The sequence below is a fragment of the Antechinus flavipes genome, chromosome 5 (assembly GCF_016432865.1).
Source record: "Antechinus flavipes isolate AdamAnt ecotype Samford, QLD, Australia chromosome 5, AdamAnt_v2, whole genome shotgun sequence".
Lineage (NCBI taxonomy): Eukaryota > Metazoa > Chordata > Mammalia > Dasyuromorphia > Dasyuridae > Antechinus > Antechinus flavipes.
This window is the reverse complement of record NC_067402.1, coordinates 129,338,467-129,355,583: the sequence shown is the minus strand read 5'-3', so window position 1 is coordinate 129,355,583 and position 17,117 is coordinate 129,338,467. Positions and strand designations below refer to the sequence as shown.

Below are 17,117 nucleotides of genomic sequence, written 5' to 3'. Positions count from 1 at the left end.
TCATATAAACAATTCTACCCTCTGCCTTTACCATCCATCTATCTATTTGGGGATAGTTAAATGCCTCAGTGGAACAACAGACAGGAAGTCAGGAAGTCTTGAGTTTAAATTTGACCACAGACACTAGGTGCAAGACTGGGAAAGTGTTTTAACTTTCGTTTAACTCAGTTTCCTCATCTGTCAAATGGGGATAATAATGTCATCTATCTCCTAGGGTTCTTTTGAGAATTAAATGAGATAATATTTGTAAATCACTTTGCAAATGTTAAAACATCATATAAATGTTGGCCATGATTACTGTAAATACAACTCTCAGACCACTTCACAGTTCTGAGATGAGGACTACTCATCAAATAATTAATTGTTAAAATTTTTGGACGGCTTCAATGGAATTTCCTGATTATTTCCAGAATAAGCCACTTCAGGCCAAATTCTGCCCTCCCATATTCAACACGAAATCCTCATTGACTTGAATGGGAATAAGAGTGAGTATATAAGGATGGAATCTGGCCTTCTGTGAAGAGAAGGAAGAAACATAGTCTCATGTGAATATTCTATTTTTTTTGTATTTATTCAATTGATTCAGCTTCATCTGAAAAATCTGAAGCTATGAGAGTAAAAAACAAAAATTATATCGTTTTAGACTAGATTGATCTATCAATTTGTCTTTCTCTCTTATTGACTTTATAGCATTCAGTGAAATGAAGCTATTGACATGTATTCCAAGTACTTCATAAATGAATTCCCTAGCTTATATAAATATTTAATCATTGGAACTCAACAAATTAATTCTATTTATGATCTGAAAGTTTCCACACTATGGAAATTTCTAAAACCATTAATAAATGCAGTTTTTAATTAGAATAATTTTATAAACACTATATGAATTGGCACATTGCAATGGAGAATGTAAACACTTTGGATAAGAAAAAGTCCACTAGATCTTGAATTTAATTACCATTTGAAGGCATTCCTACAATATAGCTCATAATTTCTCATATTGTCATCATCACCTATAAACTTTTTTTTTTTTTTGGACAGGGATCAGAATATTTATTGATTCATTGGTGAGCTAATCTAGGTGAAGCCTTGAAATACCATTTAGCTGAAATTACTGCTAACCTTTTAAAAATTTGCTACATCATATCGAAACTCCAAAAAGAATGTAGAAGGATATAGTTCTTGCAATATCATAGTAAATTAGCTCTAGGGATGCACTGATTGAGCATATCACTCCCTTGGGGGATTTTAGAGACATTCAGCTATGCATTTGGCCTCATAAAACCCTAGGGGTGTGTGAATACATGATAGAAACACCCTCTGCTAAGTATTACAGAGTGTACAGCCTGGATGATTTTTCTAGGCATGGGAGGGGAGGGGGTTGTGTTCATGAGGTGGGCAGGGCACAAACAAGTGCAACATTTTCTGTTTCTGATATTCACACATGCAATGCTTTGCTTTTGGTCAAATTTCCAAATGGCAGCATTTTGTGGAGAAACCTAAACTCTTCATTTGAGCTGGAAAAGAGACTTTTAACTTGATAACAAGTTGGGATGATCACTTTCCTTTTACTTCTATGCAGCAAACTGGCCCTTTTTAGCTTCTCCAAAACAACCTCCCGACCCCTATTATATCATTAGATAATCCTTAAGAAAGATCTCATTTACAAGTCTACGACTTAATTTAGAGAAAAACTCATAGAATAGTAGTAGATGGAAAAATCAAAGGTATTGAGTGGGGATTAAAAAACAACAGATTTAAATTGGAAGGGGCTTTAAGGATCTAATACAATGCTTTCATTTTACAGATAAGAAAATGCACTCATAAAAGATATCATAAAGATGAGTGGCCAGTAAATTTGGTTATTGTTGAGTTGTTTTAGTGAATCCTCAAGACTCCATTTGGCGTTTTCTTGGCAAAGATACTGGAGTGGTTGGTCATTTCCTTCTCCAGCTCATTTTACAGATGAGGAAACTGAAGCATTCAGGGCTAAGTGACTTGTCTATGGTCATAGAGCTAGGAAGTATCTGAGGTCAGATCTAAACTCAAGAAGATGAGCCTTTCTGGCTCTATCCATTGTGTCACCTAGCTGTGCTGCTGTGCTGTTCCATTGAGTAAACAGTGGGGACAATATTTGAACTCAGAAATTTTCATTTTAGATCTGATGAATTTTGTGTTAGCTTCCAAATGTTGAATCACATTCTGTGTCCCTGCTGTCAACACAGTAGAATATACATAGTAGGCACTTAATGAGTACTTACTTTATAGATTCATGTTTTAGTTTTCTTGCTGGTAAAATGGGAATGAGAACACAATCTTTCCTTGTACAGGATGACAGAGACTAAGAGTATCCAATCCAAGTAATTGTTAAGCATTTTAAGGACATTTGATATAGGAAAGGGGGCTTGGTATAGTTGAAAACCCAATCCAGTCCAAATCCTACAGCATTAAACTTGGAATCAGGCCTTATTTCAAGTCTCAGCTTGGTCACTATACTTTTATCAGCAAGTTATTTATTCTCTCAGTCAGCTTTTGAGTCTATAATGAGGAAAATAATACTTGAGTCAGGGGCCTCTCAGGATTGTAAAGAGAAAAAGACTTTGATAACTGGAGATGTTATTTTAAGGAAGGCTAATTAATAGGGAAGGCTTTGCATTGGATAACTAACTAGTGCAATTGATAAAGCTCAGAGCAGGAAATCAGGAAGACTTTCTTCATGAGTTCAAATCTGGCTTTAGACACTTACTAGGTGTGTGACCTTGGGCAAGTTGCCTCAGCTTCCTCATTGGTAAATGAAAACCCCAAATGGAGCCATGGACATGGCTGACTCAACAACAAACATAATAACAGCATGAGCTCCAAACATGGATGTCTCTATATACCAGTGGATTTGAATCCCTATGGAATATAATAATCATAGAAAGAAGTGGCAAGAAATTCAAATGGAATGCTACAGTATTATCCACCTTGAGGATGAAGGAAAATGTGGATATCAGGACCTAGATGCCATTACTAGTTAGGTGTGACATATTAGGTTGAGCCAGCTAGCTAATTATCTAAAATCTGTTTCCTCAACTGTCAAATGGGTTGCTGTTCAGAGAAAATGAAATCTAATTTGTTGATGTGCTTTGAAAAATTTACAAAGCACCATTCAAATGCAAGGAAGAACATGATGAAGTTGGGGTCCTCTAGTCATGGAAGGCACTTACTTCGGAGCAGGACCTTGCCAAAGAGATTGTGGTCTCTGTCCAGGGTATGGCAGTTCCAGCGGTGCTGTCGGAACTGGTGCTGACACTCTGCAGTCCACTCTGCTACACCCAGGCCAATGGAGCGCATCACTTCTGGGTGCCGGTGACACAGCTGGCGTTGGCGGCTGACCAGGCCTGGCACGTTGTCACACATGACCCTTGAGGAGCCCACAGCTCTCATGTACCTACAGGCAGCAAACACAGGAAAGAGAGCATCTAGGGAACAAGTGGGCATGAATGGTGTCTCCTAAAGGAGAACTTGGCAGTCGAGGTGACAAAAGAATCAGATTAAAATATAATTGGGAAATATTTAACAAAATTGATAAAAAATACAATAGGATGTGAGCTATGTTAATCTGTAGTTTTTAAGGTCAATACAGACTGATGGAATTCTTAGATACCAACTAGTAGTTACTGAGTTGGACTCTAGTGTCCCTTCTTACACTAATTTGGCTCTGTTTTTGGTCAAAGGATCTGAGTTGAAACGCTTGCTATTTACTTATCAAGTTACCTTAGAAACTCTCAATCTATTAGTCTGTAAAATGTGAATGATAGTAACAGCTAGTATTTATATAGTGCTTACCATATACCAGGCACTGTGCTAAATGCTTACAATTATTATCTCATTTGGTAATAATAAGACTTGTTTTAGACCTACCTCAAAGAGGTATTGTGAGTAAAGTGCTTCATATTAAGTCCCAAGGAGACTTTTCATTATTTATTGGATAACCTGAGGGATAATGAAGTAATTTGGCAAAACAAATCCAGAAGACTGGAGCTCCACATGAATTTGGAGTCAAACAATTTAGATTCAAAGATGAACTCTTCCATTTACAATCTGTGTTACCTTGGATAATTGTAGGCCTCAATTTCCTTCTCTGTAAAAAGAAGGGTTAAACTAATTGATCATTGAGGTCCTTTGAATCTGTGATTCTGTGACTACTGCCTTTTCTATTGGAAGCCCATCAATAAGTAATTTGGACATTGACTATAAAGGAAGGTGTTTTGGATGGTGCAGGGAAGAAAGGATAAAGGAGATATGCATGTAATGTATTCTTGAGAGAAAGCTTTAAGAGTGTTTCAATAAGACTCTTGGAGAAAAAAAAATGCTCAGACTCTGTTTTGGGGAAAAATATCTGTCTTTGAGAACAACTGTCTCCTGTCTAAGATTAATAAAATATTTTAGAAAGTTATTGCATGAATTTAAAAAATTCATCTCTATTAATTAATGTAACATCATTACAATTATAAACATATTCTTCTATTATTGTTTGAAGACTCAGTTTTAAATGTCTATCTTACAGCTTTGTTTTCTTTAAAAGATTATGGGGGGCATGTTCTATTGTTTTTAAGGACATGAAATACTTGGAAGACTTAAATTCAGTATTATAGTTCTAGTAAGGGAGCTTGAAAAGCAACTTTAACAAAAATTAAATTACATCATCATCTGCACCCAGATGTTCTCTATTAGTAGTGAACTGTTTAGAAAGGTACCTTTCATATAACCCAAGCTGCCATAGGTGTCTTTTGAAGCGATCAAACAGGAAAAATGTCTTTTTCTTGTATTTTCATTATTTTATATGATCATAAAATTGTTGAAGCTGTGACTTCCAAAAATATATATTTAAGTGACAGCTAAGAGACAACGTGACAAAAAGCTGTTGCAATAAATAATGTTTATACACCTATGGAAACAGAAATAGTCATTTTATTGAAAAATGGTTAGTCTGATAAATCAATCTTTGATCCTATGTCAGCAATGTCAAGGCTAAACGCTTTTCCCATTCTAAGTGGTTTTAAGCCGGAATTGAACTCCTCTTCCCATCAACAGCTTGGGCTTGTTGGTTTGAAGATCTCCAGTCATCTCCCTGCTCTATTCCTTTATTGGGTTTGAGAAAAGCTAGGTTTGTCAGATCCTTTATAAATAGCGCAAGATAACAGGTCTTTCTGAACCTTCTCATTTCTGTTTTTTAAAGTTATTAGTTTGCAGGGATATACAGGAGTTCACAATTTTAGTGTCTTTAAGTAGTAGAGGATTGGGAGAGGGAAAAGTCCTCCCCCAGCCTCCCACAAACATGTGTCTAGGGAGTCTAAGACCTGTTGCAATTAAACATCATTTTATTTTTTCAAATGGGTGGAAGGTTGACTTTTCAAAACTCAGAACCAAAATTCTTTGTGTCATGGCTTGGCAAAAGATTGCCTTGATTAAAAAAAAATTTTTTTTAAAGACCATTGGTTGAAAGATGGAACGAGGCTAAGTCACCTCTCTACCTTGAGGCAACAAAAGCACATCTGAAAATCAAGGCAAGGGTTTTAAGAATAATTCAGAAGCACTCATGGTTTGCTCCTCGGGCTAAAAAAAATGAAGCCTTGCCTCTATCGGCAGGGTTTTTTGGAGGTTAATAACCATGGCTGTACTCACACAGAGAGGCGCACACAGACACACACGTATGTGCCAGAGATTCGGTTAGTCTTTCTCCCCACAGGATGTGAATTTGACTCATTTTGCTGCCTTTATCCTGGATCCAAATAAACCAACATCCGATCACTCTTTCGAGCAAGAATTTGGCTTTTTCCAGGTTGTCAAAGCCGGAATGATCTGTCGAGGAAGAGCGAAGGGGCGCAGGATGGGGACGTGTCTTGGGAAAAGAAGGGGCTTTGAAAGCTGGACTGCAGCTGGGAGGGGTGTGTGGAGTAAGTGAGCAGGGGGGATTTGAGATTCGCTATCGGTCAGTCTCAGACCGAGAGAAAGCCTCAAGAAAAAAAGGGTCTCCCTGGCCCAGGACTGTGCCCAGTCCCCTCTTTCAAAAATCACATCGAATAAAGGAAGTCCTTGTCAAGTGCTGAACTTACCACCATGAAGAGCTGACTTGTGGGGTTACCCAGGATAAGATCAGAGGAACAGAAAGCCAGATTCCAAAGAGAGAGGAGGAGTTCATATTAAACACCCTTCAGTCCGCATCAGGTCAGACACAATGTGCGTGCGGGGTCCATCCCATGGAACAGAAATAACGGGGACAAGAAACACTCAGCAGCAGCCGCGGGGAGAGCGTCTCCAGTCCCGTCCCGTCCCGTCCCGTCACGGCAGCCTACTTCCCCCCCGCCCCCTTCTCGCGTCTGCGAGTGGCGAGACTCACTGATAAGTTTCACACGGAGAGGGAGTGAGCGAGCTCAAGGTCAGGGATGACCTCCAGCCCCCGTGTGAGCGCCTCACCCCGAAGCGAATTCCCAGGCTACGGGAAGAAAGGACCGCACGAGGAGGGCAAGTCTGCTTCCCTTCCGTGCCCCTGTTCCCATTCTTGTCTTCTCCGCAGCCTGAGCGCAGGCACGGCTGTGGAGATGAGGAGGGTTCTGCTTACACACTGGGTGGGTGGCTTTTTTTTTTTTTTAAGCTCTGATGGATGAAATGATGTCAAGAGACGTTCAGAGTAGGGGTGGGGGGACAGAAGTGGAAGGGGGGGAAACACCTCTGACTATGCTCGGAAAACCCGAGGAAGCTGGCAGTCACCTTGCAGTCTCCTCACACAGAACAGCCCTAGTAGCTCAAGCCTCCGGGATTTAGATAGCATGCACCGGCTAGAGAGGGGAAGACACCCTCACCCTCGGGCAAAGCGAAATCTCTTGGGGCGTGCTTTACTCCGCCGCGAAGGGAGAGGGGAAGTGTCGGGGGGGAAGGTGTCCACACAAACACTGGTCTCAGAGGGGCTGAAAACAGACAAATAGGCAAGCAGACAGGTAGATGGACGGACAGGCGGGCAAACAGGCAAAACAGATAGGAAATTTAGCAGGCGGATAAACGGAGGGAACTATAGAGACGGTAATTCAGTGAATCTCTCTGTCTCCTCACTCATCTCCTTAAAGCTGAGAAGTAGGGTCTATTTTATTTTTGTCCGCATTTTCCGATCCTAGACTAAAATTTTGGTAAATAGGTGCTTAATTTATGTCCCTAGAAAGAGTGAGATGGGAATGAATGATTATGAGGATCTGTACATCCAGCTTAAATGCTTAGCTTACAATAGGTGCTTAACTCATGAAAGAAAAAAAAATTAAGAACGATTATGGCACAATATATCTAAAGTAGTTTAAGGATAGGAAAAAGAAGACAATGTGGACTCAACCTTCAGCATCGTCTTTAATAAACGATTCAAAGGTTCTGAGCAATGAGCATATCCCTTTCGCTTAACCTTATTGACCTCCTCCCAACTTTGGCCAGTCAATAATTCTTGGCCAATTATATTTTCCCCCACATATCGTTCCTCTGTGCAGGTCACTGACAAACCAAGAGAAATAGCCTCGCAAGGTAAAGGGAGCGGGTCTCTTCCAAATGGTAGGTCCTCTACTGCTCCAACAGAGGGAGAGTGTGTGTATAGGAGGAAAGGCAGGGGTCCTCCTCTCTGTCTCTGACAGTCTGCCAAGATGAAAGAATTCAACCCCCATACTCGGTTTATGTCTCTGTGAAACTGATGGGTCTGGACGTGGGCAGGGGGGACAGCACCAATCTCAACTGACCGATCCCGAATAAGTGTCATTAGTCATCTTCAGGAAAGGAAGGTGAACTACTCGCCACGTCCGGGAAAGAGTTGGGTGTTTCAGCAATCTCTCTCCGAAGATTCACTGAGCTTTTCCTGGGGCGTGTGTGTGTTTGGAAAGGGGTTGGGGTACCGAGACCCTCCCCCGGCCACCCAGGGAGTGTTCAAGGAAGGGGGGGGGGAGTTTAGGACTGCCGTTTTATCTCGTATCGTTCCCGAGGCGTGGGGACTTCAAGAGAGAAAGACAATAGGAAAAGCTCACTCTCCGCCCCACAGACTCTGGAGTCTTCCCCGTGGGGTTCGGTCAAGATGCACTGGAGCGTCATTTTTGCCCGAAAGGCCTTTCTTAGCCAGAGCAGAAGAGGGTGAGAATGATATGATGAGGGTTGAGCTGGGACCCTCGGGGGTGGGGGCGTGAAACACGAAGATGCCAAAAACCTGGAAGATGCTGTCAACGCCGCTTAGCCCTTCCCGCCTCCCGTCACCCCCCGCCCAGCCCCGGTCAGGTTCCGGCCCCTCCCAGGCTGACCCAGATACATCCACATTTGGGTCCGGAAAGGGAGGGGAGGAAAACGAGGACCGCGCCACCCACGACTCTGGGAAGAGCAGGGCTCCGCGCCAGGGCCGCTCCGTATCGCTCGGGCGAGACCCAAGGGAAGTGCTGGTCGGTATGTGCCGGCTGGAGAGGGCGGAGGAAATGCAGCCGGGCTCACTCCAGAAGAAGCGAGCCGCCTGCCTGGGAAAGGCGGGCGGGGGGCTGGGGAGCTGCTGCCACCACCGTCCTAGGCAGCTTATGCACCAGTACAAGTCCTTCACCGTTACCCCCTACCCCGCTTCTGCTGTCGGAATTGCAGATGTTCTTGGGGTTTCATATCCGATGCACATTGGGGGTGCAGTAGTATCACTCAGAGTTCCGAGGGAATAGAGGGCTGAACGGCCCAAAAGCCGCTAGGACAGGGCAGGGGAAAAGTGTCAGCCACCTCCTACCCCTCCTAGAGCTTTGCTCCCCAGTAACCTGGATGGGAAACGCGGGCAGTTTGGGGCGATGGACATGTCTCACGTGGCAATCATGACCTTAATATTCGATTCTCTGTAGTGGGAAGAGCAAAGCCACTTCTTTACTAAAAGACAAACCTCCCTCCGGCGTGCATTTGTGCTCACAGCCATGGGAAATCAAAAATGATGGGGCGTTTAACAATCTGTTTCAAAGCCCTTCCCCTCCGCCTGAGATTACTGAATGACCATGGGATTTGCCCTCCTTCAGTTACTTTGCGGCTCCACAAAATGACCTAAACCTGAAACAGACCTCCTGGAAAAGGAATTCTTTAACTGATTAAATTCACTCCGGATTGCATCCTAGGAGCCTGAGAGGTTGCCACGTGTCAGGGAGGGCTAACATCTAGCTTGGTGAAAAGTAGAAGATTGAAATAGAGAGAAAGGCAAGCTCCAGATGTGGGGGAAAGGTTCACCCAAAAGCCTCTTCCTGATATGTCTAGGAGGCTAGATCAGATTCACTTGTGCCTTCCAGATCAAATTCTTAGGATTTCCTCCCCAAAACTTTAGCATTCTCTAATCCTCAACCAGCAATCCATTTAAATCCATGTGTCCTCCTAGCTAGACTATCCCTACCTTCCGTCCACCCTTCTTGGACATTCACCTTTTCCAATACTTTTAAAAAACAAATGTTAGACTGAATGCGACCTTTTAACCAGACTGGAGCCCTTTAGCCATAGTGGAACGCCCACACCAGCAATTTTTAAATTTCTTTTGCTGCAGAGGGAGTAGCACTAACTCTACATGAAACTAATGGTGGCGTGAATGCACTTTGTCAACATACTGCAAGCTCTTACTGTGAACCTGCTGTGGGAAGCAAACCATTTTCCATTCTGGATTTGCAGCAAAATCTTAAGACCCCTGCCACAGAACTCAGTCTTGACATTTTAATAGGGATGGAATGTCACATGTCCTTATCCCCAAAGTGTTATTGCCTACTTTGGTTTGGCTCCTAATAGATGACTAGATATTTGAAAAGATTTAAGAAGGGGTTTCAGCTTTACAGCTCTATCAAAACTTAACATTTCATTTCTGCATATTTCAGTACACCACAGCATCAAATCTTAGTGGCTACTGCAACATCTCATTTACTCTGCGTAGAAACCAATTTTTTACTCAAGATTTATATTAACTTATTTTCAGCTCCAGCATAATATCAGAGCTAGATGAATCTTCAACTTTCTTAAAGCCATTGTTTATTTACTCACAGGACAAAGGGAGACCTACTAATTTACTATCAGAATCATCTCCCACCTTTAAACATGTAGAGCTCCTTCAACTAGTTACATTTGCCCTTTCCAATTTTCTATGTCATCTATGGTTACTGACTTATCTCATTCCCAAACTCAGTATCTCTAATTTTTAATTAGCTTTAGAATACTTTCTATATTAACTAGTGTTGAGTTGAGAGTAAATCCCATTCTTACTCTCTAAAACTGTTCATATGCTTAAGGGTTTGACGGACTAATGCACTGTATAAATAATGGAGGGGAACAACTATAGTCAAAAATATCAATCTGTCAAAACTTATCCTCAGAATCTCTATCTTCCATTTCTGGGGCCCATTCTTCCTCAACATAATAAGCCCACATACTCCCATAAGATTCACTGCTTTATTGGTGGAATAGACTTTAAACTTCTTCTAACCCTTCACCTTAGAAAAAAGGAATGGACAAAACTTCTATCAGTAAACCCTTTCAGTTTATTGTGGTGTTACCTTTATTATATAGAATTTTTATGTTTTAAACCCTGTTAAATTTAACTTAAAAAGAATCCTTGTTGGATGATCCTACAGACATTATGAAATCTTTAATTTGTTTTCTGTGAAGTATATACACTTCTTAAAAAAAGAATTATTGATTAAATGATATCACATAAAATCCAATTTATGAAATTAACTGAAAATGTTTCAGGAAGAAACATTAATGCCCCACAATTATATATAACAAATCCTAGGACGGAGTTTTCTTAATGGAGAGATTGCTAGATCTGGACTCTGGTGGGTTCAGTTCAAATCCCATTTTAATGTATGCCATTTTAAAGTATGGCCAAATCACAACCTGAAAACTCTTTAGGAAACTCTAAGTTGAAGATGTGGCTTAATTTTTACACAAAACTTCTAGACATGTATACCTTCAAATCTTGACTCCAATGATCCACTGAAACTCAGAAGTTCAAAAGATTCATAGAAAGAAGGGCCTTAACATATCTAACATATATAGGACTGCTTGCCATCTAGGGGAGGGGGTGGAGGGAGGGAGAGGAAAAATCGGAACAGAAGCGAGTGCAAGGGATAATGTTGTAAAAAAAAAATAACCCTGGCATGGATTTTGTCAATATAAAGTTATTATAAAATAAAATATTTTTTAAAAAAAGAAGGGCCTTTAAAAATCAGCTAATCTAATCATACAACCCACATATGCCATCAATTGACTTTAAAAGCACATAAATAAGATATAGCTAGAAACTATGCAGCAATTCAGTTGTTTTAATTGGAACTCTAGTTAGGGAAGGAACACCATACTGCCTGGCACATAGTAAGTGTTTAATGTTTAACTGATTGATGCTTTAAATTTAATCATCACAGACCCAAGGTAAACAAGGTGGAGAAAATTTGTTTGGCAAATCCTGAAATGTAGTATTACATTCCAGAACTGTCAAGCTTTTAAGCTGATAAACTAAAGAATTTATAGTGGATCAAAATGGTGAAAAACCTTAAGATTATATTCACATTGAATATCTTTCCCCCCTTCTCTGGCTAAGGAAATTCCCTTAACTGTCCTTTGATCCTACAAGTATCTCATTTCATTTCAATGCTAAAACTAAATTATCAAGATCTGAATCAAATTTAGCCTATTGTATTAATAAAAAAGTACAAATTCAAAAAGTCTGAGAATCAGATTTCTATTAATGTTCAAAAATGATCAACTTTTCTTAAGAAAGGTTAAAGGATAGCATATAGACATCCTTCACCAACTGCACTGGCATTCAAAAAGAATTCGAAAGCTAATGGGCATTGGGTAAATTGCTTTATGTAGGATTAATGACAATGTGTTTAAGTATTGCACATACTTCTTGCAGAATGAACCAGAAAGGCATGGATGGATTATAATACATACTAACGGAGAGGGCATCCTCATCAATATGATCGAGGATTTATCAAAGTAAGACTAAGTTACTTAACTGCTTTTGATGAGCCAAGCTTCCTTTTTTTTTTTTTTTTTTTTTTTTTTAAAGCTTATTATCTTGCTCCTACTTGTTAAATATGGGTCATCTCCTAAAGTTCTGACCTGGGCTCTCCTTGCTGCCTTCTGGTGATGCCATCAGATTCTGTACATAGAGTGATTATGTAAGTAAATGACTTGCAGAGCTAAATTTCAGTCTAAATATCAGGAACTCCAGTCCAAATAACTGTCTGCTGCCCTGCTGCACCTGGACATTCCATAGGTATCTATGATCTATAACTTTGATCTTGGGGAAGTTTTAAAATTTCTGAATCTCAGTTTACTCCTCTGCAAAATGATAGGGATGGATTAAATAATCTCTAAGGTCCCTCACCAAAAGGAATTTATTACATTATCTCTTCCCTTCTCCCAATCCATAATTCTGTTAAAACTTGCCTGTTTCTGTTGAGGGCATCATCATCCCTCTAGTTATCTGGATCCCAACTTCAGACTATTCCTTGACTGTTCACCCTCCCTTGTCCCTTATATTGCACGGATGCGAACTTGCATCTATTTATTTTACCATCTCATAGTTGCTATTTGTACCCTTCACTATAATCAGAATTGCTACACTAATTCAGACCGTTGTCATTGCTTGGCTGTACATTTCAAGTTTTATTATTTGTATTCCTTTATCCAATTTCCCATCTAAAAAAGAAAACCCAAATATATCTTGAAGTAGAGAAATTAGTATTTCTAGCATGGTCTAATTGTAGTCTGCTCAAAAATCTCTTTTTACTTTTCAGTCTTTTTGCCTTTTTCAAGGCTCAACTTCAAGTCTTTCCTGATTCCATTTTGTTAGTATATTCTCCTTCTTGAAGTTACCTTTATTAATTTACTTAGGTACATGTTGTATCCACTTCACTCATCTAAAGGCAAGGACTCTCATTTTTGTCTTTTGTTTTGTACCTGAGACTTATGGAATAGATGCTTCATAAATGATGGGATTGTTGATCCACAGGATTTCAATTAAAGTTTGGTCTCAAACCATTGTATTTCAGCACAGGATATAACAAGATATGGATATAACATAATCCTATCAGTCACAAGATATGACACATGAAAGGTAGAGTGGTGTTCCTTTTGCTGTTTCCCAGGCAGAGTATCATAACTATTCACACTGATAAAATGATCTCCGAGTTACCAACTATAACTTTTCCAGTAAGATGAAGGACTACTAGCTTTATTGTCTACTCTGTCACTACACCATTAAGACCTTTGGGCACTGACATTTATCTGCTTGTAGCTTTTAGAGTAAAACTGGGCCTTGCTATCAGCTCTGTAGCTCAACTCTTTTGTCTCCCTTTTCCTTCATCCTACCTTCATTAGAGTGTGAGCTCCTTGAGCACAGGATCTTCCCTCACTGCAATTTATATCCCCAGCTCTGAGCAGAATACTTGGCACACAGTAACTGTTTAATAAATGCTTTTACAGTCACTCATTCATTCCATAATGCTAACCATTATTGGTCTTAACACTGTGAGTAAAATTCATTAAACTTAGAGATAGCCATGATGACTTCTGTGTTTTGTACTCCAAGACACTCTGTCACTGCTCAATAAATAATAATTTGTAGCACTGTGGGGGTGGAAAGAGGGTGGAGATTTTTTTTGGCACATCCGCTGGTGAGTAATGCATTTATCTCAAATGCCAATAAAAATTTTATGCTGTATTACATGACACATTTGTTACTTATTTGAAAAACTACTTTTGAATCATCTGAATATCATTTAAGTATAGTTCCTTGCCCACCTGTAAAATCAGGTTAGTTATATTAATATTTTCAGTCCAAGAAAGATCACAAGAACATAAAATTTCTAATAGTCCTTATTCTTGGGAAGGAAAAATAGAAGAAATTCAAACACATTGTTAAAATAGGGAATTCTATTTATCTTTTCCCCTACTATACTCAACCAGACATTTTCCCACATATTTTCTTCCCCCTTAAAACTCTTCTATCCCTTTTAACTTTTTTCTATTTTTCAGTTAGTAGCTCAATTCTTTTGTATTCTCTGTTGCTTATTGCTTAAGAAAAAGTGATCCAAATGTGCATTATGAGATAATGAAAATACACTGAGAATCTGATATTGTGAGATTTGGACAAATTGATAATGAATAATTGTTCACATTATGCTCACATATATGCTCAAGGACTTTACAGGTAATATTAAGTACTTCGTACCCTAATTTCAGAAAGTTCACACTTTCTCTATTACAAAAGCAATCTGTGGGTTACCAGTTTAAAGATGTAAACAGAAAAGAAACAAATATTTTGTGAGAATGTTTCATAGGGAAGGGTGTGGTGAAGCTTTGGACAAACTCTGAAGTTGAAAATACTGTGATGGATGTAATTATTTTTCCTTGCAAAAATCAATATAAATACCAAACAAAAAAGGTTTGATATATGAAAAGTAGAAAAGTATACACAATGATATGTTATAAAACATATTTGAATAATGATTTATCTATAGTGATTTAACAAATTGAAATTAACTCTACATAGTAAAAAAAAAAATCAGGGTCTTTATCAAATAGCAGAAAAAGATTATATTATTTTTCTTACTTGCATGTAAGATTAAAATAACAGACATCTGGAACTCATGTAAAGCATTACTTTTCTATTGACTGTATCATATAAATTACTTTAACATGAGATTCCAACAATTACTCTTGAAAATCCTTTTTATGACAAATGTTCACATCTTATATATCTTTATCCATTAGTCCATATATAGAAATAAGCATTCGGAATGGAATTAGCTTTTTAAAATACTTTGCTAAAAATTTACTATGTTACTAATCTCTTGCTAACTCCATTTTCTTCAATTAGACTGTCTAAGAAATTTGGACTTCATTTCTAGGGAGCTCTCATGAGTGAACACATGTACTGATTGATCTCTAATAGAAAAATACGTGAACCATCATAACTCTTTAACCTATAATCAGAACACTAATCAGTGTCAATATAGCTAAGCAGGATGAATCTATTAAGAGAAATAAAATCACAATATCTTTAAATAAAATCTTTACTCAATCTTTAAACAAGTACCAAGCATAACTGCAAAAACCCATGAAGAAGTTATTTTTTAAAATTTAGTTTGATAAGTCAAGAAGGGAAATCATCTATTAGACTACAATAAATCTTAAGTTGTTTCTAGAGCTTTAAAGTAAACCAAGGATACCATTTCAATCAATATCTATTCTTACACTTCATTTTTTAAATTGAAGTTTCTACATGTTTGAAGCAGTGATGCAAAATGGAAAGCTTAAGAGATTCTCATGAAATTAAGAGTGGTTGGGTTAAATAGACCTTTAGCTATTGTACCTTACTGCTAACACAGTACTGCTAGCCTCTCCCCCCTACTCCAATTGTAATCTTTGTCCAAATACTTGCTTATCATTCTTGCCTTCTGACTTCTGATAAGTTTAATATGCAGTTTCTATCTCCAGAAGAAGCCATGTGATGGTATAGAAAGAATACTTGGTTTGGGTGATCTGGATCCAATTTCTGTCACTTACTAGCTGTGGGACCCTGGGCATATTACTATTTCTTTATCTGTAAAATGAGAGTAGTGACAGAGTTGTTGAAAGTATCAAATCAGACAACATATATCAGATGATATATATCACTGTGTGTGTGTGTGTGTATATGTGTGTGTGTGTATATATATATATATATATATATATATATATATATATATATATAATATATATATGTACATATGACCATATACATGTAAGCCATATATATAGACCACCATATACATGTAAGCCATGATTGTACTTTGAGTTTTCAAAAGCTATTCCAATTAAATTAGAACCAAACATTTAATTTTGTACATTCAACATTATGCCAAGCTGCATGAAAAAAAATCACACTTTCTGTCCTCAAGGAGTTTATCCTCAGTTTGAGTGGTGATGTTTTTTACTTCATTCAATTTGATAGGAGAGTACAAACTTTGCCAATCTGCCAACTTGGAAAGTCACCACGAATGACCTTTTGTTGAATTGTCCAAAGATAAGTCTAGTTAAGAATGGAGAACCTCATCTCCAGACTGGGCACTAGGGCTGAAGGACAACCCAAGTGTAACTGTTAAGAGGTAGAAAGAGACTATATTCTGTCTGTGGAAGGACGATACACAAAGATGAAATAAAAAATATTTTAAAATAACATATATTCTCTATAAAAAGATGTCTGAAACATATTTGTCAAACTTTTTATCAAAAGTTTCAATAACTAACAAAATACTGTCTGGCAATACAAATATTAGTTTTAATGAATATCTTTCAAATATTTAATAATGAATGTTTATTTCACATACCAGATTGAATGCCCTTCTGAGATTCAAATGTTGAGGAGAAGGGAATGAAGGAAGTAAAATAAACTTTAAAATAAAATTAGTTATTTACCAAGTGTTTTTTCCACATTAGCCAACTGATGCTGAACTACAGAATAGAATACTATCACTTTGTAAGTAGGTGTTTAAAAAATTCTCAAATAAATTTTAGAAAGACAACATAAAACAAAAATTAACAAAACTTTAAATAGAAAGGTAAATATTCCCTGAGAGAATCACGTTTCTATTGTTAATGTGCTTGTCAGCCTTCAAAAAATTGAAAGCTAGATTAAAAAACTTTTATGCAACCTGGGAGAAGTGACTTCAGAGATATTTTTGTACTGAAGTAAAACTTATACTACATAATTATATTTTGGTTTAAACTATGAATGCAAAAAAGTATCATTAATAACTAGAAGTATTACTAGTATTCAGTGTTTCTTTACTAACACTTTAATACAAACAATGCATAAGAAATCATCAAGTATTTATTTCTTGGTCTTTATTGTCCTTAAGATATATGTAGATAGGTAAAAATGAGGTCTATAATCTCAACTTAAACATCAGAAACTAACAATAATACTTAACATCTATATAGGGCTATATGTTAGGTACTGTCCTAAATTCTTAACAAATATTATTTCATTTGATCTCACACCAACTTTGCAAGGTAGCTGCTATTATTATCCTCATGTTATAGATGAGAAAAATGTGGCAAACAGTAGC

The 17,117-nt window shown here is 38.1% G+C and overlaps 1 protein-coding gene across 1 annotated transcript in view; it reads right to left on the bottom strand.

Annotated features, from left to right (window-relative positions):
• The window catches only part of WNT2 (Wnt family member 2), a 70,476-nt gene extending 62,715 nt beyond the window's left edge, over positions 1-7,761 (bottom strand). The window contains exons 1-2 of the mRNA XM_052001128.1: positions 6,102-7,761; positions 3,210-3,433 (exon numbers count right to left, since the gene is read on the bottom strand). Of these exons, the coding sequence (XP_051857088.1) occupies positions 3,210-3,433; positions 6,102-6,187 (310 nt within the window). The 5' untranslated portion in view covers positions 6,188-7,761. The remainder of the gene's footprint in view (positions 1-3,209; positions 3,434-6,101) is intronic.
• Positions 7,762-17,117: the final 9,356 nt, after the last annotated feature.